General features: G+C 52.2%; 4 protein-coding genes across 4 annotated transcripts in view; 3 read left to right on the forward strand and 1 right to left on the reverse strand.

The window, feature by feature from the left end:
• LOC104572241 (NF-kappa-B inhibitor-interacting Ras-like protein 2) overlaps positions 1-20,221 on the reverse strand; it is a 208,426-nt gene extending 188,205 nt beyond the window's left edge. Inside the window, exon 1 of the mRNA XM_088529731.1 lies at positions 20,214-20,221. The gene's annotated coding sequence lies outside the window, so the exon portion shown is untranslated. The remainder of the gene's footprint in view (positions 1-20,213) is intronic.
• LOC104572594 (keratin, type I cytoskeletal 17) lies at positions 1,253-6,391 on the forward strand. The gene is made up of 8 exons (XM_088529724.1): positions 1,253-1,957; positions 2,606-2,688; positions 3,110-3,266; positions 3,915-4,076; positions 4,435-4,560; positions 4,772-4,998; positions 5,545-5,882; positions 6,290-6,391. Exons 1-8 carry the CDS (start codon positions 1,253-1,255, stop codon positions 6,313-6,315), a joined length of 1,824 nt encoding a protein of 607 aa, XP_088385850.1. The 3' UTR covers positions 6,316-6,391.
• On the forward strand, positions 9,845-12,374 carry LOC104579264 (keratin, type I cytoskeletal 19). Its single transcript, XM_088529728.1, has 8 exons — positions 9,845-10,297; positions 10,458-10,540; positions 10,706-10,862; positions 11,024-11,185; positions 11,296-11,421; positions 11,507-11,733; positions 11,895-11,977; positions 12,355-12,374. The coding sequence occupies exons 1-8, from the start codon at positions 9,845-9,847 to the stop codon at positions 12,372-12,374; spliced, it is 1,311 nt and encodes a 436-aa protein (XP_088385854.1).
• Positions 15,850-18,686, forward strand: LOC148593730 (keratin, type I cytoskeletal 19-like). Its single transcript, XM_088529730.1, has 8 exons — positions 15,850-16,302; positions 16,462-16,544; positions 16,711-16,867; positions 17,029-17,190; positions 17,302-17,427; positions 17,513-17,739; positions 18,280-18,371; positions 18,667-18,686. The coding sequence occupies exons 1-8, from the start codon at positions 15,850-15,852 to the stop codon at positions 18,684-18,686; spliced, it is 1,320 nt and encodes a 439-aa protein (XP_088385856.1).
• Positions 20,222-21,293: the final 1,072 nt, after the last annotated feature.

The raw sequence follows: 21,293 nt of genomic DNA on the forward strand, positions 1-21,293 counted from the left end.
ACAGCTTTTTCAGAAACACTGCAGCTCTCAGGTACTCTCCTTCAGTGCCATGAGAGGGGAAAATCAATGACAAGCCTTCCCTAGCTCAGTTCTTTCAGGACCCGAGCCCTGGTTTTGCTGAGGTCTCAGCAGTGGAATTCCCCCCGCTCCGTGCAGAGTGTTCCCGTGTGCTCCTGGGATCCTCGTTTAGCGCCGGTACCATGAGGAGTTTGCAGAGTGACTCTGGCCTGCAATACGTGACACAGCAACAAGCAAGAGAATGAGCAGTTTTACATGAAACCACAAAGCGCCTTCCCCCATAGCGGTCCATAGGTCACTGCTTGGGTTAATACAACTCTAATTGTGCTCCAATTGACTTTCCATGCTAATTAGAAGCGGTCCTATGATTTTAGAATCAGAGCTCTTTGGTGAAAACAATACTTTTATTTCCTCTTTGAAGGCTGTTTGGCTGTTTTGTAGGCTGGTCTATCACAAAGAAGGCCTTTGATTTTTAACATAAGAATCCCAGAAGAGATTTCTGATATAAATACATACATTCTCTCAGTTACAACAGGGGTATACAGGTTGCACAGGCTAAATAGACAAGCTGTGCAATCTCATTAATAAAAGTCATAGCATTTTCTATATAGGAAGAAAAAGAATATAAGCACTGCAAAAAATCTTTGGTGTCTAGAAAGAGTAAAAACATAGTGTTTGATAAAACAGCATCTACAAAAATGCGAGCGGAGAAAGCAGAGGATTAAATTAAAAGATAAATGTGCAATCTAAACCTGGAATATTTAGGAATCCCTTTCTGCCATTCAGGGAAAACTTTAGAAGAAAAATTTTCTCTATACTATTTATTTTCCACTAGCCTCAGCATTAGCTGCAGCAGGACCCTGGCTGGATAAAGTGGTTTTTCTCTAGTAAAGCAGATGAAGCCACATAAAGCAAAAAAATCCCTATCCCAGAAAAAAGCTAAATGGATAAAGTGCCACCAAAAGAAATAAGCAGCGTTTTCCTAAACAAACAGTATTTACCCATCAATGGGACAGATTGCTTGAGATACCAGCACAAAAATATTGTTCAGCAAATTATTCTTGGCACAAACAACAAAGTTGGCAAATGCCCTGGGAGAAGGAAACACCCGGCGGTGACACCCACTGTCAAAAGTATAAGTAGAGAGAGCTGGGGAGGGAAATTTACAGTCCTGAATCGCATCAGGCTGCGCACCTAAAGTTGGGACCGAGACTCCACTCCTGCTGCTGCCACCATGAGCTGTGGCACCAAGTCTTCCAGTAGCGTCACTAGAAGCAGTGGCGGTGGCGGCGGTGGCGGCGGTGGCTGCGGTAGCGGAGGCGGTGGCAGCGGCAGCGGGGGAGCCCGTAGGTCTGGCGGGTACTCCTCGGTGTCCAGCAGGAGGTACACCTCCTCCGGGGGAGGCGGAGGCTTTTCCGGGAGAAGCTTTGGTGGAGGAGGATCCGGGAGAAGCTACGGAGGGGGATTTAGCAGTGGGAGTTGCGGGAGGATTAGCCGCAGTAGCTATGGCGGGAGAATGAGCGGTGGCAGTTTTGGAGGAGGAGGAATGGGCTGTGGGAGCATGGGAGGAGGCTTTGGATCCGGCGGAGGTGGCTTCGGAGGAATGGGAGGTGGTTACGGAAGCAGCTTTGGTGGAGGTGGCTTTGGTGGTGGCAGCTACAGTGGAGGTGGGTTTAGTGGCTTTGGGGGCAGCAGCGGCTTTGGCGGTGGTGGCTACGGAGGATTTGGTGAAGATGGCAGCTTGCTCTCCACCAACGAGAAGCTGACCATGCAGAACCTCAACGACCGCCTGGCTTCCTACATGGATAAAGTGCGGAGACTGGAAGAAGAAAATGTTCAATTTGAGCGGCTCATCAGAGAGTGGTACCAGAAGCAAGGGCCCACTGGTTCCAAGGACTACAGCCAGTATTACCGAACAATTGATGACCTGCAAAACCAGGTATGATGCCATTAGACTAAATCTGGGCAGATTAGCATGAGAAACACCTGGCCTCGTCCAGCATAAGATCCCTCTTTGGGCCGATCTGGCTGCATGGGCAGGTCCTTCCTCGTGCCTCCACAGCGGGGACTGCTCAGGGCCTCCCTTAACCCCACGGCCTTGTGGTTTATTTGCTCCTCACTCGCTCAAGTGAGAGATCCGACTGTTCCTTCCTTATGTTGTGCCAGAAAGGCCATCCATGAATTCCATCTCATGGTGAACATACAGGATGAGACAATCTGTAGGCCGTAGCATCCAGTCTAACACAGTCTGAAGAGTCTCAAATCTCTTCGGTGAATACTGCAATGGTTATAATGTTCCCACTGTCTGGGGAGAATGAGGAGTTTAAATACTTTTTCCAACAAGGTGTTATATTTTGAATAGATATTTGTAAACCAAAATTCACAGCAAAGACACAACCAGGACTGATTTTATATAAGATCACTTTCTTTTAGCTGAAAGACGCTCTTTTCTCTCCGCAGCGCTACTCAGGCCTCACATCCCCCCAGGGACACACTGCAGTGCACATCCGCACGGACATTTCTTCCCTCTTCCTGTGCCAGATTGAAACGGTGTCTGATCAAATGTCTTCTGTCCTCTCCCCTGCAGATTGTTAATGCGAGCGTGGACCTTCATAAGATCCTTCTCGACGTTGACAACACCAGGATGACTGTGGATGACTTCAGACTGAAGTGAGTCTTCCCTTGGGTCTCAAGTCATCCTCCTTCACCCTACCCCCATGAATCCATATTCCCAATCAATCTTTCCAGACACTACAGTGTTTTGACTCCAACCACAGTACAGATAACTGTTGGAAAAAGAAAGACTAGTTTTGGTTGGTTTCTCATTATTGTTTTGGGCCAAATTATTAAAGAGTGTCATTTAAAAGACTCCAGTCTAAGTTTCTCCATCTTTGCTTGTGGCTTCATAAATGTAATCCTCATCAAATCGATCCCATAGGGAGATTCCACTAAAATCAAATCAAACTGTTGGAGATGGAAAAAGCATTAAATCCATGAAAGAGCAATGGGGCCAAAGACGTACTGATTGGAACTGTTCATGAGGTAGCAGAATCTGGTAGAAGTTTGACTAACTTTCTTGTCTGTGATTTAGGTATGAAACTGAGTACAGTCTCCACCAGAGTGTGGCAAGTGATATTAATGGATTACGTCCACTTTTGGACCAACTGACTCTAGCAAGATCCGACCTGGAGACACAGTATGAATCCCTAAAAGAGGAACTGATCTATCTTAAGAAGAACCATGAGGAGGTAAGTCCCCCACACCTTAAAATAATAACTACCTAAAAGTCAGCACTTAGAGAATTTCCTGTAGATTTCTTCCATTAGGAATAGGCATATTTTAGCTGCTGGCTTTGATCTTTCAACTTGAGACGATATGTCTTTGATTTGCAGAAATATGTAGCACGTCTCCATAGCTCTCACTGCCTGGAACTGATATAACAAAGAATCTAGGTCAACAGCAGGCAAAATGAGAGCAGCAAAGTGAGTATTTCTCACTACCAAGTACAATTTTCTTGTTGAAGTCATGGCAAGAAAACTGAATAGTACATATGGAGAAGCCAAAAGAAAAAAATTATGTTATCTGAGATAGTATTTCCCACTGAGAAGAAAAATACCCCAAAGGATTTTCACAAAGAGCACATGGCATGGAATTACTTAGGGCCCCAGTGCAAAGAAATCAGGCTCAAGGAGCATGTGCTGCCTGGCTCACTGCAAAGCTGAGCTCAGCAATGGTGGGAATGTTTCCTTCCATGGCAGGAACAGATAAGGCCTCTTTTGAGGAGCAATACGAATGCATGAAGATTCACCTTCCATTTCTTTTCCTTTATTTCAAACAAGGTTGTTTCTCCTTGCCTTTATGTTTTGAGAACCTGTGTTTTTTGTTGATTTTTGCAGGAAATGAGAGGACTGCAAACACAAACTGGTGGGGACGTCAATGTGGAGGTCAATGCTACTCCTGGCATTAATTTGATGGAAAAATTAAATGAAATGCGCTTTGAATATGAACGTCTTATTGAGAACAACCGCAGAGAGGTGGAAAGTTGGTATGAAACCAAGGTAAAGTACAATACCAAAAACTTGTTAAATCTTTCACAAAGGACTTGCCCTGTTCACACCTTGTACAGGAAAAGCTGCCTTTCATGTAGTGTTTAAGGTACATAAACTTTACACTCTTGGCTCTAGTTGCTCACTGTAACAGATTAGCACTGGAGTATTAAGGCTGTGTTAAAGCATGTGTCAGTAATAAGGTGAATTACAAAGAGGTTTGGAATGGATTGGCATGCGGGAAGAGTGCCCGGACAATCCACATTACATCTTTCTCAGCTGTATTCATGGCTTTCTCAGAGCTGTTGTCATAACCCCACACTGTTCATTTATAACCAAATACATGAATTTTTCATGTGCATTTTTTCAGATCGAAGAAGTTAATCAACAAGTCCACTCAAGTGGCCAGGAGATTCAGTCAAGCAACCAGCAGGTCTCTGAGCTGCGCCGGGAATACCAGAGCCTGGAGATCGAGCTGCAGTCGCAGCTCAGCATGGTAAGCAGGGCCACACAGGCCGACGACCCACGCACGGACACGGGGCCGCTTCTGCAATCGCCCCATCCGTAGGGAGAAGGGGGCTGGTTACCCGCGGTCCCAAAGAAGCTCTTCTCTTTTTCTGTGCGTGAGAAAAACCTCTGATTTTTCCCCCAGATGAATCAAACTCGGCACATTGCCCTAACCAGCCCATTTTGTTTGCCGTTCTCAGGTGGACTCTCTGCAGTCCAACCTGGAGGACACCGAGCGCCGCTACAACCTGCAGCTGCAGCAGATCCAGGCCATGATCGGCCCCTTGGAGGAGGAGCTGGCCAGCATCCGCTGCGAGATGGAGAGCCAGAACGAGGAGTACAAGATGCTGCTGGGCATCAAGACCCGCCTGGAGCAGGAGATCGCGCAGTACCGGGCCCTGCTCGAGGAAGGGCAGCATGACCTTGTGTACGTAACCTGCCAAGAGCAGAGAGCAGTAGGTAAAGCCGGGGATGCCGGATGAGTCACAAAGAAAGTAAATCAGCAAACAGTTTAGATTTGCAAAACAGCTTTTGTGTTGAAATCGGGCTAATTTGGCTACCTTGATCCACCCCTCTGAGGCCTGAGGTACTGGCAATTTCTTGAGAAGCTGTTCAGAATAGAGATCACGCGAGGGAAAATTAACACGAGGGTCTGAGCCAGCCCTTTGGGGCGGCTGAGGAAGCCCACACACAACCCTGCCTCCCTTCTGAGCCCAGACAGAGCCTCGGAAAGGGCCGGGGGCAGAAAAATGACCATGTCTTTCCTAACCTTCACAAAAGCGTTCGAGGTTCCAGGGCACGTTCAAACTGATAGTAAGAGGGTGCCTGATCTTTGGCACAGTACCTGCTGTATAGCTGCTCTGGGCTAATTCCCAGCGCAGAAGTGCAGGATATCGGGAGAGAAGTCTCCTTCTGAGATGAAAAACGCACCCGACTGACTGTTTTTTTTCTCTCCCTCCTTCTTTCTTTGCAGCATCCCAGGAGGAGGAATAGGAGGAGGAACGGGAGGAGGCAGAATAGGAGGTGGCGGCTATTCTGGAGGAGGGAGAGGAGGCAGCGGTGGATTTGGAGGAGGCAGCGGTGGATTTGGAGGAGGCAGCGGTTCTTCCAGCGGTGGAATGGGAGGAGGAAGCAGCGGAGGAGGAATAGGAGGAGGCAGTGGGGGAGGATCCTGCGGCATCATTGGAGGAGGAGGAGGAGGGGGAAGCGGCAGCATTGGCGGAGGAGGCGGCGGAGGAAGAATCTCCGGAGGCGTCAGCAGTTCCCACTCCTACTCTTCATCTTCCCAGTCATGCGGTGGTGGAAACCAAGGTGAGAACTGTTACCAGGACACAATATTCTGTCCATCACAACCGTACTGATTTATATCCCACCTTAACTCACTGATCTGAGAACAGTCCAGGGAATAAACGACCATTTCCTGTTGGTGGTGAATTCGTTTGTATCACAAAATCATCCATAATTGTGTACAAAGGACCAACTCCTCTTAAGATCCATGGAGGACATCAGTGTATCATGCAGCTAAAGCCCTAGCTGGTTTTCTTCATCTAATTCTTTGTAGAACACAACTAAAAATACCATTTCTATACAGTAGTTTTCCTTTATGCTTTAGGAATAGCTGGTGATCACCTATCAAACGGTCAGGATCCTGTTTTACCTGGTGCCTCAGAGATTAGTGCCAAACTGGTGAAATTAATGGATTGTTTGTCTCTAAATAGGATATGGAAGAAAGTCTTTTGACTAAGAACCGATAATCCTACGGCACCAGACCCTTCAAACTGAAATCCGCACAACTGCCCTGCAGTCTCCATGTTCCTGAGGAGAAACAGGAGCTTTTGATCCTTTCTGCGAGTCCCAGTTGCCATCTAACCAGACCAGGCCCACCAGAGCTACTCAGCTGGGCCTCCTTCCCTCTGCCCCGCACGCTACGCGCTTCTCTGCCTGGAATGCTTCGTGGGTTCAGCACTGAGCTCGGAATCTCCTGCTTACAGATCCTACCAATTTGATGGGTATTCTGTATCCCAAAGATGTCTCCAATAAAACTTTGTTTCTGTCTGACGCAACCAGAAACCTGTGCCTAGGAATGTTTTCGATTCTGTGGTGTAGTCACTCGAAATGCGAACACAAAGCCATGCCAAGACATGTCCCCGCAGAGGCAGGGCATGTCCCCGGCCCCCGGCAGCGGCGCGTACCCGTGCAGTCTGCTCTGCAGGGCCAGAGGGGAGCTCTGTGGTGGAGTCACCTACCTACCCAGCAAGGCAGGAGCTCCAAAGAGCATCGCGGTGCCCAGGAGCAGCCACGGGGCCAAATTACCCGGGGGCTGCAGAAGGGAAGGGCGCAGGTCGCAAGCCCAGCTTTGGATCCAGACCTGCGTGCTCAGGGGGTGGCCTCTAGCGGCAGAGAAAGTCAGAGAAACCCCGTCCTGCGTGGAAGGAGCACCAGGGATTGAGGCTAAACAGGTCGACTCACAAGGGTGGGGATGGAGAGACGCAAATTCCAGTTCCAGAAACACACGTCACTCTCATGCAATATTTCCAAGTAGCTGGAAACCAGGCGGAGCAATGGGAACAGCTGGAGTGCGGCGGCTGTAGGTGCATCTGCCTGTGCTGAACAGCCCGTGCTGGAGAGGTGCTGTTTGCCCTGCTCCCTGGTGTGCGCTGAGCACCGTGTGCCACAGGATGAGGCTCAGGAGCCAAGCCGGGTGCTACGGAGAGGGCCTCGGAAGAGACCCGATGAAATGCAATGAAGGAGTTTCAGGAGAAGCCCCTGGGATGGGTCGGGACACTAAAAGCCTTAAAGAACCTTCTTGTCTTGACCAAATGTGAGGAGAAACTTGTGAAACTGGAGGGTGAGACTGTCTGGATAAGCGGGATACAGCTGGAACCTGCATGGAGAATTATGAAATGCGGGAGATGTGTCCCCCCCGAAGCCACATGTGCAATGAGCACGGACTTAAACTGCAGCAAAAGAAATAGGCAGCGAGTGTTTAGAAATTGGATTACTCACAAATTTTCAGAATTGTGGATTAGACACTAGGCTTTTGTGAGACATCAAAATTCGAAATTACCAGTAACACACTGAAGCAATGAGCAATAGCCTTCCCATACAGAACAATAAGGATGAGTTTCATAAACCTAATGAAGAAAGTGTGACTAAGGACTTGCACCCAGTGAGGAAAGAGCTTTAATTCCTTTATATGGGTGACTCAACACGTTCTGATCAGCAGAGTTTACTGTTTAATAATAGATAGAATTGCAAGCATATAAAGAACCAAGAATCAACTACAAAATCATGCATGACATGAGGAAGGTGCTTCTAATTAAAGCTAGCTGATAAAAGAAGGCAAAAATAACTCAGAATTTTGTAGATATTTTCCATGTTTCAATTCTGCTTTAAGTTCACAGTTTTGTGTCTCTTTTAGGGACTATTTCCTGCACCCCAAAGTCCCTTTCCTGCTGGAGTCAGAGCTCGTCTACGTTCCTTGGAAACCATTGGCAAGAGCGACACAGATGGATCTTCAGGCAGCCCAGCTCCAGCTCTGGGATTCAGTGTGTGCAGCTTTTATTTCTGCATATTAACCCCCCAAATACTGAGGTACCTCTACAGAACGCAGCAAATATTCTCATGGCAACAGCCTGGAAGGGTGCTTCCAGCTCCACGAAATCTTCCTGACAAGACTGAGTCTATGGGAATTGCATGAAAAAGAGAAGAAAAAAAACAGACAAATAAACAAACCTGAAACAACCAAAAGACCCTGTGGTCCAGGCCTGCAGCCCGAGCTCCTTCCCAAGCACGCGGCACACGCAGGCCCTCTGCTCCCTCATTCCAGCCTCTCTCCTCCCTCCTCTGATGCTCCCTGCCACGTGCCAGCCACCGATCCCTTCTCACTCTTCTGCCACATTCCCGGAGATTATTTCTCCATCTGCAAGACAGAATCTCTTCCTTCTGTACTTGCAGGTTGAATCCATGTCCCCTCCGTGCGCGCTGGCGCAGGTGACCCACAGGAGGTTCCTCCAGCTCCTTGCGCTTCCTTCGCACAGGCCGGGACTCCCGCAGAGGCGGCGGCGGCGCCGGGATCGGTGCGGAGCTGGGAGCGGAGCAGGAGCTGCTGCTCCAGGCTCCTGTCGGGTTCACCGAGGGCTGAGCACAGACGGGAAACGCTTCTCCCCGAACAGCCCAACCTGCAGAGGCAGTGGAAAAAACCACAGCTGTGTCTATGGCCTGTTTTGTGTCAGATGTTCTCTCGCTGATAGGAAACTCTCATCACAATTCCCTCTAATGAACTCAGTTAATGATTATGTTTTTTCAGATCTAATCTTTGGTACTATATCTTTCAATCAAACTGACTTTTTTTTTAAACGGCATTACGTCATTCAACACCCTACTCTGACAATGGCTATTATTACTAGGAAATCTGAAATATTAAATTCTGAAATACTAAATGTTTCCTCTAGCTTTTCCTCCAAAATATTTTAAGATGCGTAAAATAAAATTAATTTTGCTGGGATTTTCTGGGAAAAAAATTACTGTACTTTCCCTTGCAAAGTGCTTCTGTGGCTAACCACACTTTTATCCAACAAGAGAAATGATTAAAACCTCAAGCCTTCACTTTCAGAAAAAAACACCTACAATCAGGAGCTGACCCTAGTTGAGGATGTGATAATGGAATAAGGACAACGGGGTGAACTGCTCTTCCATAACAGAGATGGGAAGGCACCTTTAGGATGAGCAGGATATTTCAGCAACTGAAAGTGGAATTCCAAATATCTCATGTAAATTTAAAAAGCCAGCTGGATGCTGCTGGACTTAAAAACTATTGTCCATTATAACAAATTAAAGACAAAAAAAGAGAAATATAGAATTCTTCCAAATTAAGGTGGAAGGAGACAAATGACCTAGGCAGAACTCCAACTCCTTTTACTGGAGATAAATTGCCTGGATAGGAGAAGCTGTGAGATATGGTATTATCCAACAAAATATCTAACAAAGAGCCACCCACCCGAAATTATATTGTGTGCTTTGGGTGAATCAGCACAGACATACCTGCAGAGAATGGTAATGGGTATTGCTTACCCAAGATAAAATTTCCCAAGCACGTCCCTTCTGGCATGAGCGGGAAGGCTGGCAAAGCTCATGGGAAGCTGCAGGGCCTTCGGGTGACACCCAGCAGCAGGGTATAAAGAGGAGCTGCAAAGACACGGGCCGCACTCGCCTCTCCTGCACCCAGCGCTGCAGCAGCTTCGCCTCGGGCCCCGGCACCTTCCAGCGTCACCATGAGCTGCAGCATCAAGAGGACGTCGAGCGCTTCGTACCGCAGCGGCGGAGGGCTCTGCGCCGGGGGCAGCGGCAGGGGCTCCTCCGCGTCCTCGCGCCGCTACGCCGCCTCCGTCATGGGCGCCGGCAGCTACGGCGGGGCCGCCTGCGGCATGAGCTACGGAGCGCCCCTGTACGCGGGCGGCTTCGCGGGCGGCCTCGCGGGCGGCTTCACGGGCGGCTTCGCGGGCGGCTTCGTGTCCGGCGGGGACGGCCTCCTCAGCGGCAACGAGAAGGTCACCATGCAGAACCTCAACGAGCGCCTCGCGACCTACCTGGACAAGGTGCGCCGGCTGGAGGACGAGAACGCCCAGCTGGAGCAGCACATCCGCGAGTGGTACCGCAAACAGGCGCCCGGCGCCTCCAAGGACTACAGCTCCTACTACCAGACCATCGAGCAGCTCCAGAACCAGGTAGGAGAGCCCTCGGCGCCCGCGCTCCTTGCCAGGCCCTGCCTCCTCCGGCAGCGCCTCCAGCAGCCGCAGAGCCCGGCCAGCGCCTCCGCGGCTCCTCTCCGCCTCCTTCGGCGCCTCGGGCGCCCGCGGGATCCCTCCCACCTCCGCTCTCTTGCAGATCATTTCTGCCACTGTGGACAACAACAAGATGCTGCTGGACATCGACAACAGCAAGATGACCGCCGACGACTTCCGAATGAAGTGAGTGACCCGCGCGGGCCGTCGTGTCCTGCGCACGCAGGCGCCAGCCCAGGCAGGGACCCCAACCCCGTGTCCTTCTGCTGCCAAAGCAGGAGGAAGGGGCAGGGCCAGGACAGCTCTTCTCACCCCAGCTCCCCACCCCTGCCTCCCCTGCGCACGCTACAGGTACGAGAATGAACTGGTCATCCGACAAACTGTGGAGGCCGATATTAACGGCTTGAGGAATCTCCTCGATGACCTCACTCTCACGAGGGCTTCTCTGGAAACAGAGCTGGAGTCCCTCAAGGATGAGCTCATCGCCCTGAAGAAGAACCACGAGGAGGTAAGAGACGATGCTGGATGATCGGGGTCTTCCACAAATGCTCTCCTCATCCTCCGGGGTCCCCAGCGGTGACGTTCCCACCCGATGCCACTTGTGGCCCGTCAATGAATGAATGAAGAGGTGACCTGTTCTCTGGGCCGCTCTCTTGCCACTCTCTGCAGGAGATGAGGCTGCTGCAGTCCCAAACCGGGGGTGACGTGAGCGTGGAGGTCAACGCCGCTCCGGGACCAGACCTGACCAAGATCCTCAATGACCTGAGAAACGAATACGAGGAGATCATCGACAAGAACCGCCGAGAGGTTGAGCAGTGGTACGAGGTCAAGGTGGGTCCAACTGCAAGGGGAGGCCTCTCTTGGCTCTCCTCTCGGCCAGACCCTGCTCCCCGTCACGGTCTCCTCACTCCCAAGGTCTCTTTGCCTTTGCACCCTGGCAGATCGAAGAAGTCAACCGGCAGGTCACGTCCAGCACGCAGGACATCCAGACCAGCAGCCACCAGCTCACCGAGCTGAGGCGCGAGATGCAGAACCTGGAGATCGAGCTGCAGGCGCAGCTCAGCACGGTACGCGCGCAGCCGCGCGGGGCCTCTGCTCCTCCAAACGCACCCGCTCCCGCCCCGCTCCTCAGCTCCGGCCTTGCCCTTGCAGAAAAGCTCCCTGGAAAACTCCTTGGCAGAAACCGACGCTCGCTACGGCTGCCTGCTGCAGCAGCTCCAAGGGCAGATTAACTCTGTCGAGGAGGAGCTGGCCAGTCTCCGCTGCGAGATGGAGACTCAGAACCAAGAGTACAAGATGCTGCTGGGCATCAAGACCCGCCTGGAGCAGGAGATCGCTCAGTACCGGGCCCTGCTGCACGAGGGACAGCAGGACATCACGTACGTATTCCCTATTGGAGCAGGGCAACGAGGAGAAATCCTCCAATGCTCCCTTGTTGCTACAGCCTTCCTCTATCTGCAGAGCCATCAGTACCTCCATTCATGGAGTACCCACTTTACAGGTGTTGTGTTGCTGTGAACTAACTCCTCTTCTTTCACAGGGCCTCCCAAGGAGCTCTCCAAGGAGGTGGAAAATCCTCCCATTCCTATTCCGCTTCCTACTCCCAGTGCGGTGACATGACCGGTAAGATGTCATTCTTTAATCTTGATGCCCAGTAGTGGGTTATCCCTGCTGTAATGCCTGCCACATACATGCTCAAAAAGAAGTTTTGTATTTGGGGCTGGGGAAGATGCCCAGGTCAAGCAGCCCAGGAATGAACGAACCTCACTGATCCCCTCCTGGAGGAGTTGAGGGCTAAAATACAAAAGCCTCTTTCTGCCCTCGGTCAAAAAGTAGACTGCAAGTCAGAAGCTTTACAGGACTGCGTATGTTCTTTCACCCTGGGGTACCAAAATGCAGCCCTGAGCGTTTCTAGGCTCGATGGCATCTGAGCTTCTGCCGCTGCTCTCCTGAGCGCAGCAGGAGGCTCGAAGGGGACGGTTTGCTCTGTCTGCACACAGGCCAAGCCAGGGTGTGTTAGAGCGGCAGCGGGATGCTGCCGGCCGCGCTCCCGCCGGGACTCCCGGCCTGCCCCATGGAGCGGAGCTGCTGCAGCCGGAGCCCTTCCGCGGGCGTCCCGGTCCCCAGCCCGCACCGGCTTCCCCTCTGCAACGCGTGTCCAGCTCGTCCTCCTCCTCTCAGCCTGCGTTCAAGGACATCTGCTGCTGCTGACACTGCCTCTAATAAAGCTTTCCTTCTGTGATGCACATGAAAACATGGCTGAGAATTCATTTCATTCAGCAAACCTAAAGCACCTTCCATGTATCAGGCCACCTAATCAAACACACACCATGTCACACTTTGTGACACACTCTTAGAAAGACCCACTCTGCATTAACAAAAGGGACAATAAAACTAAATAACGCCCCGGAGGGAGGAACTGTCACTGATCCTAAGCGGGACTCTTGAAGGGAGACAAGTGTGACAGGGAGAGGAGCACTGTCTTGGAAGACATTCACATACCTTGGGGATTACTCACAAAACATTGCTTTATTCTAAAAGGCAGGAAAGATCACCGGAATTAGAAGTATTCTGAAACTCAGGGCACATTTATGACATTTTCAGGAGATGGGAATTACAGGAGCAGCCAGAAAGGCTGCTTCAAGAGAGGAGTAATAAACATTGAGCCTCTGGATGCTGCAAGTGCTCCAGATCAAAACCGTTTCTTTCCTGGGGTTTACTGTGCAAAGCCATTTGACTTACTGACAATTGAGATAGGCTGGGGAACTAAAACCATTCAGCTTTCCCAGGGTGTTCTCTATGTCTACACATGAGCAAGGTCTAAGATTCCATCTCAGTGAATCACCTAGGAGAAAAATAAGAACACAAATGGTGTTACGAAATCGATTCACCTGGGGATAAAATAAGAGATTCGCAGCTGGGTGACACTCAGTGGTGGCGCTGGAGGTTGAGGAAAGGGCAGATGAAGCTCCCGATGAAGCTCATGGGAGCAGTTCTCTTCTTACCCACAGCAAGGTTGCTTCACCTGCTGGAGAACAACTCCCTGCCACTCAATATTGCCGTAGTCCCCTCTCCCTCCTGGCTCACTAAAGACACACACGCAGCAGCGATGGCCTCGGCGCTGCGTAAACCACCCACTTGGGAGCTTTGTGCCACTTCAGAGCGCCTGTTTGTGGCTCGGCACCCAATTCCAGAGATTAAACAGTGCTTGGAAAGGCTTCATGTGGCTGCTGCTTCAAAGAAACCTGCCTGATTTATGTTCATGGAGTGCGCTCTTCAGCGAGAAGTCTTCCGAGGGAAGGTACCATTTCACACCAGTGCTCCCTCCAGCAGCTCAGCAGCTGCATAACCCTCCACAGCAGCAAATGCTCCGACTTCTTCCGACACTGCAGGGATCAGGGAAGCCAATGGCACCTGGAGGGACCCGGTGCCACCACAGACTCCAAACAGTCACCTCCGGCCAAGGCCCTGTGTCCACAGGACAGCGCCCCAAGGACCTCCAGGAGACACGGAAACGCCCAGGACTTACACGGCAGAAGGAGAGTTAAATCAGCTGCTAAAAACAAAAATGGGAGAGACACAGACAGAGCGACCAAGGAAAGAGATCTGCTGATAGCATGGAATTACATCACTGCGAAAATGTGGAATTGCCAGGCCAGGCGCTGTGATGCAAAACATCCAGAAAGGACGTATAAACTCAACACCTCCGGCGCTAATGCCAAGCAGCAATAAACACCTCATAAGGAAGAATAAAAGAGCATTTCAGCAATCTAATGAGGAAAATATGACTAAGGAATCACACCCTGTGAGAAAATAATTTTCATTTTTTAATAATAATGACTCAGTTGCAATAAAATATGCAAAGCTGCTTCTGCCGAGCAGGTAATTGGAGTGCCACTAATAAAGGAACAATCATCATTATGAAGATCAAACCACTAATTTATGATCTGTGTACCTGAACATATGTGTAGGGGGATCTAGAAACTGGGTAAATGGCTTTCCATGATTCCTCAGACAATTATAACACACAATAGTGACTTTCTGGGGCTCATTATTGTGCGGCTACAGTGAAAATATTGCTCCATCCACAGCTACAAGTCATGTGTGAGTAAAATCATAAAATAAAATATCTGACAAATAAATGAAATGGGAATTTTTAACTTCCAAAGAGGTGAATTCCCATCAAAGCGTTACTCTCACATGAAGGTGTCATGCGTCTTCTACACTTAGAGCTAATGCCTTCCTTGGTCATCTAAAGGCAAAATGACACTTCCCAGCAGAGCTTCATCACATCGTGCCCCTTCCAGGAGCGCCGCAATCGCGCACGGAGCCGCTGCAGCGCTGGGGAGGCCACACACAGGGGGACAGGACCTGAAGGGCCATCACGGCGGAGTCGCTGCCGTCGGGGCCCAAATCCCAGCCCCAGCGCTGTCCTCCTGGCACTGCTCTGCAGGCCCCACGGGAGCCTCCTCCAGATCCCGTGGGCTCCCATGGACGGCGCCAGCTCTCGGCCCTGCTCTGCAGACACCAGCGCTGTCCCTGGCACAGCCCGGGGCCTCCTGGCACAGGGAGAGCAGGGTGAGGCCGGGTGACACTTGGCCTTGCTAAGTTAAAATGCTAAATCCTTTCCCTCTCCTCTCACAAGGCACAGGAAGGGTTGCCCTCCGGACTCCACATATTCATTTTAGTGGGTATAAAAAATAAGTAATATTTTTAAAAGTAAATACTCCTGCACTGACTGGAATTCTACAGAAGATTCCCCAAATCACCACGACTATAAACAATGACATCTCCCCATACCCATATATCCTTGTACAAGACGTACGGCTGCTCCCTAAAGATAACACTACCAGAAATGTTTGTAGATGTAGCACTGCTTGCCCAGAGACCACCCTGTCAGGATTTACCATTAAGCTCCACAACAGACACTTCCCACCACGGCCCTTCCCACTCCCCTAGGGCCTCAACCCTTCACAGAGCAGGTTTCCAACACGACACGGAGGCAGCTCTGAGGCAGGACGAGCCCTTCGCACCTGGGGTGCCCGAGTTCGTATTTCTCCAGCTCTGAAACTAAGGCAGCAAGAGGAACTAGGTGGTGCTTTAATCACCTCTTCTCAGGACAAAAAAGGACTACAAAGATCAAAGATAAAGCATTAAAATGACTCTCACTGGCTGAGTAGCCAGCAACTATCTAAAACAAAATCTAACACACAGCCACCCACCCGAAATTAGAGTGCGTGCTTTGGGTGAATCAGCATGCAAACACAATAGCCATGGGCAGGCAGCTCCCCAATCCCAAAAGAAATTTCCCTTAGCACATCACTTCTGGCATGAGCGGGAAGGCTGGCAAAGCTCATGGGAAGCTGCAGGGCCTTCGGGTGACACCCAGCAGCAGGGTATAAAGAGGAGCTGCAAAGACACGGGCCGCACTCGCCTCTCCTGCACCCAGCGCTGCAGCAGCTTCGCCTCGGGCCCCGGCACCTTCCAGCGTCACCATGAGCTGCAGCATCAAGAGGACGTCGAGCGCTTCGTACCGCAGCGGCGGAGGGCTCTGCGCCGGGGGCAGCGGCAGGGGCTCCTCCGCGTCCTCGCGCCGCTACGCCGCCTCCGTCATGGGCGCCGGCAGCTACGGCGGGGCCGCCTGCGGCATGAGCTACGGAGCGCCCCTGTACGCGGGCGGCTTCGCGGGCGGCCTCGCGGGCGGCTTCACGGGCGGCTTCGCGGGCGGCTTCGTGTCCGGCGGGGACGGCCTCCTCAGCGGCAACGAGAAGGTCACCATGCAGAACCTCAACGAGCGCCTCGCGACCTACCTGGACAAGGTGCGCCGGCTGGAGGACGAGAACGCCCAGCTGGAGCAGCACATCCGCGAGTGGTACCGCAAACAGGCGCCCGGCGCCTCCAAGGACTACAGCTCCTACTACCAGACCATCGAGCAGCTCCAGAACCAGGTAGGAGAGCCCTCGGCGCCCGCGCTCCTTGCCAGGCCCTGCCTCCTCCGGCAGCGCCTCCAGCAGCCGCAGGGCCCGGCCAGCGCCTCGCGGCTCCTCTCCGCCTCCTTCGGCGCCTCGGGCGCCCGCGGGATCCCTCCCACCTCCGCTCTCTTGCAGATCATTTCTGCCACTGTGGACAACAACAAGATGCTGCTGGACATCGACAACAGCAAGATGACCGCCGACGACTTCCGAATGAAGTGAGTGACCCGCGCGGGGCCGTCGTGTCCTGCGCACGCAGGCGCCAGCCCAGGCAGGGACCCCGACCCCGTGTCCTTCTGCTGCCAAAGCGGGAGGAAGCGGCAGGGCCAGGACAGCTCTTCTCACCCCAGCTCCCCACCCCTGCCTCCCCTCCACACGCTACAGGTACGAGAATGAACTGGTCATCCGACAAACTGTGGAGGCCGATATTAACGGCTTGAGGAATCTCCTCGATGACCTCACTCTCACGAGGGCTTCTCTGGAAACAGAGCTGGAGTCCCTCAAGGATGAGCTCATCGCCCTGAAGAAGAACCACGAGGAGGTAAGAGACGATGCTGGATGATCGGGGTCTTCCACAAATGCTGTCCTCATCCTCCGGGGTCCCCAGCGGTGACGTTCCCACCCGATGTCACTTGTGGCCCGTCAATGAATGAATGAAGAGGTGACCTGTTCTCTGGGCCGCTCTCTTGCCACTCTCTGCAGGAGATGAGGCTGCTGCAGTCCCAAACCGGGGGTGACGTGAGCGTGGAGGTCAACGCCGCTCCGGGACCAGACCTGACCAAGATCCTCAATGACCTGAGAAACGAATACGAGGAGATCATCGACAAGAACCGCCGAGAGGTTGAGCAGTGGTACGAGGTCAAGGTGGGTCCAACTGCAAGGGGAGGCCTCTGCTCGGCTCTCCTCTCGGCCAGACCCTGCTCCCCGTCACGGTCTCCTCACTCCCAAGGTCTCTTTGCCTTTGCACCCTGGCAGATCGAAGAAGTCAACCGGCAGGTCACGTCCAGCACGCAGGACATCCAGACCAGCAGCCACCAGCTCACTGAGCTGAGGCGCGAGATGCAGAACCTGGAGATCGAGCTGCAGGCGCAGCTCAGCACGGTACGCGCGCAGCCGCGCGGGGCCTCTGCTCCTCCAAACGCACCCGCTCCCGCCCCGCTCCTCAGCTCCGGCCTTGCCCTTGCAGAAAAGCTCCCTGGAAAACTCCTTGGCAGAAACCGACGCTCGCTACGGCTGCCTGCTGCAGCAGCTCCAAGGGCAGATTAACTCTGTCGAGGAGGAGCTGGCCAGTCTCCGCTGCGAGATGGAGACTCAGAACCAAGAGTACAAGATGCTGCTGGGCATCAAGACCCGCCTGGAGCAGGAGATCGCTCAGTACCGGGCCCTGCTGCACGAGGGACAGCAGGACATCGCGTACGTATTCAGTTTGTAAATAAGGGCTTAAATTCATCACAGTCCTGCATCTGTGTAGACTTGCAGAAGATAGATTATAATATTCTACAATCCTCTTGCTTAAATCTGAACACATTTTTCACAGTGTCTGCATTGAAATGCATCTTTGTACTTTTAATCTATAGAAAAACAGTGGGAAAAGTAAAGCATTCAGTTAGTGATGTTCTTCTATAGTTTATCTAATTCTTCTTGGCCTGCTTACCCAGAATAAATCTCATGAGAGGAAGCACCATGCACACGCACAGTGTAATGAACTCTCCTCTTTCATCTGATGAACCATCCCAGCGGGAATGCGAGAGCTGTACTTTGCTTTTATAGTCTTTGGTTATTTCTGTTCCGGCAGCTTTCTACGAAAATAGAGCTGGAAGGGAAAGAAATCATGAAATGAAAGGAGTTGTTTCCAAGTTGCAGAAGTAGTGCTGTTTCTGCAGGGCACCCTGTCGCTGCACGGCTGTTAATGCCGTCCTCGTGGCAGTCATTAAAACCGCTTCCCTCCTGCAGGGTGTCTCAAGGGTCTGTCCAAGCAGGCGGAGGAGCCTCCCAGTCCTACTCTTCTTCTTCCTACTCTCATAGCCAGTTTGGTGAGAAGACAGGTAAGAAATCCTAATTTACCCTCTCCCCGTGGCTTTCCCTTTTTATGCTTCATTTCTGTTTGCCTGTTAATCTTCCCTGTGTTATGTTTTTATTGCAACGGGCATGAAACCACTCAGTATGAAACATCTGCAGGGTGCCTTAGCTTCACCTACAGGCACAGACCAAGCTTCTTCCCCACCTCCTTGCTCAAACAGCCGGGCGTTTACATGACCGAACACATCCGAACGCGCTGGGCTGCAGGAGGCCCTCGATCTCCCTGTCAGCCCGGGTAACGCTTCCCTCTTCCTTCCCCAGGGCAGGCACGAGTGTGTTAGGCCGCAGGGAAGGAGCCGCCGCGCTCCGATCTGCGGCCCGGCGCCCACGCAGACCTTCCCCGGGAGGCTCCACAATGCGGGCGGCTCGACCCAAGTCACTCACGAGGCTAAGACGACTCCTCCGCAAATCCACAACTTCTTCCTTTTTGTATCGCTCCTCATATGTAGTCACCGTCATTGCTATTCATTAATCTGCACCAAAGTTAGTGATCTTCTTTCTGCTGATAACAGTATCTCTAATAAAACTTTTCTGCAATGCAAAGAAAAATATGTGTCCAGCAAGTGACTTGATTTGTTATTAATTTTATGAATACTCAGATTTAGCTGGAGCCAGTGACATTCACATGGAAATTAAGGTTGTGCATATTATTTAATAGGGCTCCAGAAAGCTGTCCTAACTTCATCAGATGATGTCTGCAACCCCTCTCTGAACTACATTCACCCTGAACACAGCCGTGACAGTTACAGGGAAGGAAAGGGACAGGGAAGCCCTTTTTCGTGTGTGTGCAGCAAGGGGTGTGCAAGCAGCTGAACTGAAAGAATCATTTAGAGGGACTAAAATCAGAATTTTTAGAGGGAGTAAAACCAGACTAAAACCAGACCCGAGCAGGCTCTGCCACACAGCAGGGCAGCGACTCGGGCCTGGCCGGGCCGCAGGGCTCCCCGCTGGACACCCGGCGCTCCTGTTTTCTGCCCGGTCAGATGGCACCGCACTCGGGTGCGCTTGGGGTAGCTGAAATGCCCTATTTTGGGACATTTTTCTGGCCCTACTCATAGCCACAAACTCCTGCAGGCTCCTGCCCTGCCTCGTGCTACGTGCTGCTCCGACCGGCCATTCCCACTACCACAACAACAGGCCCAACCTCACCGCCCCCTGGCACCTGTAAGGTGCGTGGGGTAAAGGGTCTGTTTGCCTGCACTTTGAGGAGAGCAAGAGGCTGCTCGTGGGCCCAGGAGGCTCCGTCGCTGTCCCCGGTGGGAAGGAGGTGACAGTCGGGCGGCCCCAGGCCCTGCCGTGACCTAAACCGGGGCCGCGGCCGCAGCTCCGTGGCGCAGACGCCCCTGGGCTTCCCCTGCCTGTGCTGGGGGTGCCATTTGCGCGCTGTCGCGTTAAAGCGCATCGAGGCGACGGGCTGAGGTGAAACCAGGCCCAGGCGTTCGCTGTTCCCTGTGGCGAGGACGGAGCTGCCGGCGGAGCGGGATGCCAGTTCGTACAGCAGCCTCTGCTGGCAAACGCGGAGAAGACACAAGGGATCTGGGCTGAAAACGCTTCAACGCGGGCTCCAAACCTGGAGGGCCCTTGCCAAGGTCACAGGCCCCTAGCGCGGCGCCACGATTTCGAATTGCTTTGAAGTCGCAACTCAATGGGCCTCTGAGCAAGAAAGAGACAAAAGAGAGTGAAAAAGCTGCTTCTGGATACATCAGTATTTACAGGACTACCACAGTCGTACCGGTAGTGAGGATAAGACAGTACAAAAATTCTTATAGAAAAATCTATTTATTAAGGGGAGAATAGCGATGGCGCACGGCCCCTCGGCTCCAAGGACGGCCTTGGGGCTGACAATACGTCCCTGTCCCTGCTCGTTGTGGCTCCCAGGCTGGAGCAGACCGGCCGGGCAGGTTTTCCTACCCCGCTGAACAGGCCGTGCAGACCCGGGGGAGGACGGGGGGAGCCCGGCAGGCAGAACCACCCTCCGTCTCCCCTAGGAAGGGTCCGTCCCGGCCGCATGCGCTGCAGGGCTGGCACCGAGCGCGCCGCGCCGTGCACGTACGGACACATCTAGCGAGATATTCCCTACCCGCGTCCTTGCGGGGTTGCTCTTTTTGACACAGCCCAATCGGATACAGAAAGTTTGCAATGGAGCTGTTGACACAGGTGTCCTGGCCCCCTTCCAGGCCGTCTGTTTATTCTTTCGCACTCCCTGTTCTTGCCCTGCAGTTTGACATCTCCCTCGGTGCGCGGGAGCGACGCTCTGGGCTGTTGTTTAACAGACCTGGGGCATTTTTATGTGTGTATCAAGACTGGACAGGCCTTGGTGCAGCCTATGCATTTCTTGCAGGCCACGTTTAAACATTTAAGATTTAAACATTTTAGGAATAACATTTTCATGAATCTCAAAGACCAAAGACTAAGTGATTCTGCTTTTTTTTTTTTCCCTGATTTCCCTCTTTTGGTAGCAGTGAAAGGTCATACTGCCTAACGAGGCCCCTTTTCCTGCTGCTGCTCATGGCAGAGATCCTTGGCGAAGCTGAAACCTTATTTCTGCTGCAAAGAGGACTCTCATTTGTACAAAAACACGCTTTTTCACATCCAAAAACACTGAGAGCGAAGAACTTTTAGTGGAATTTCCCTTTTTGGAAGCAGGCCTTTTCACAAGGGAAGGAAGCGGGAGCAGGTGGCAGCTCCCCACCCCGGCTCCCTTCGGGCTCTGTTTTCGGTCGGCCGCTGAATTCATCTGTGTTAAAGCCCTTTGCTGAGATTACGTGCCCAAGCGCCCGTGCGGCGGCACAGCGGTGTTCAGGGCAGCAGAGGCGCGGGCTCCCGGCCCTCTCCGCGCTCGGGTGAACAGTAATTCTAGATTTACGAGCGCTCGGGACCGTTCTCTG

This window comes from Tinamus guttatus, unplaced genomic scaffold (assembly GCF_059628265.1).
Source record: "Tinamus guttatus ecotype Peru unplaced genomic scaffold, ASM5962826v1 Tinamus_guttatus_pri_ptg000339l, whole genome shotgun sequence".
In the NCBI taxonomy this organism is placed as follows: Eukaryota; Metazoa; Chordata; class Aves; order Tinamiformes; family Tinamidae; genus Tinamus; species Tinamus guttatus.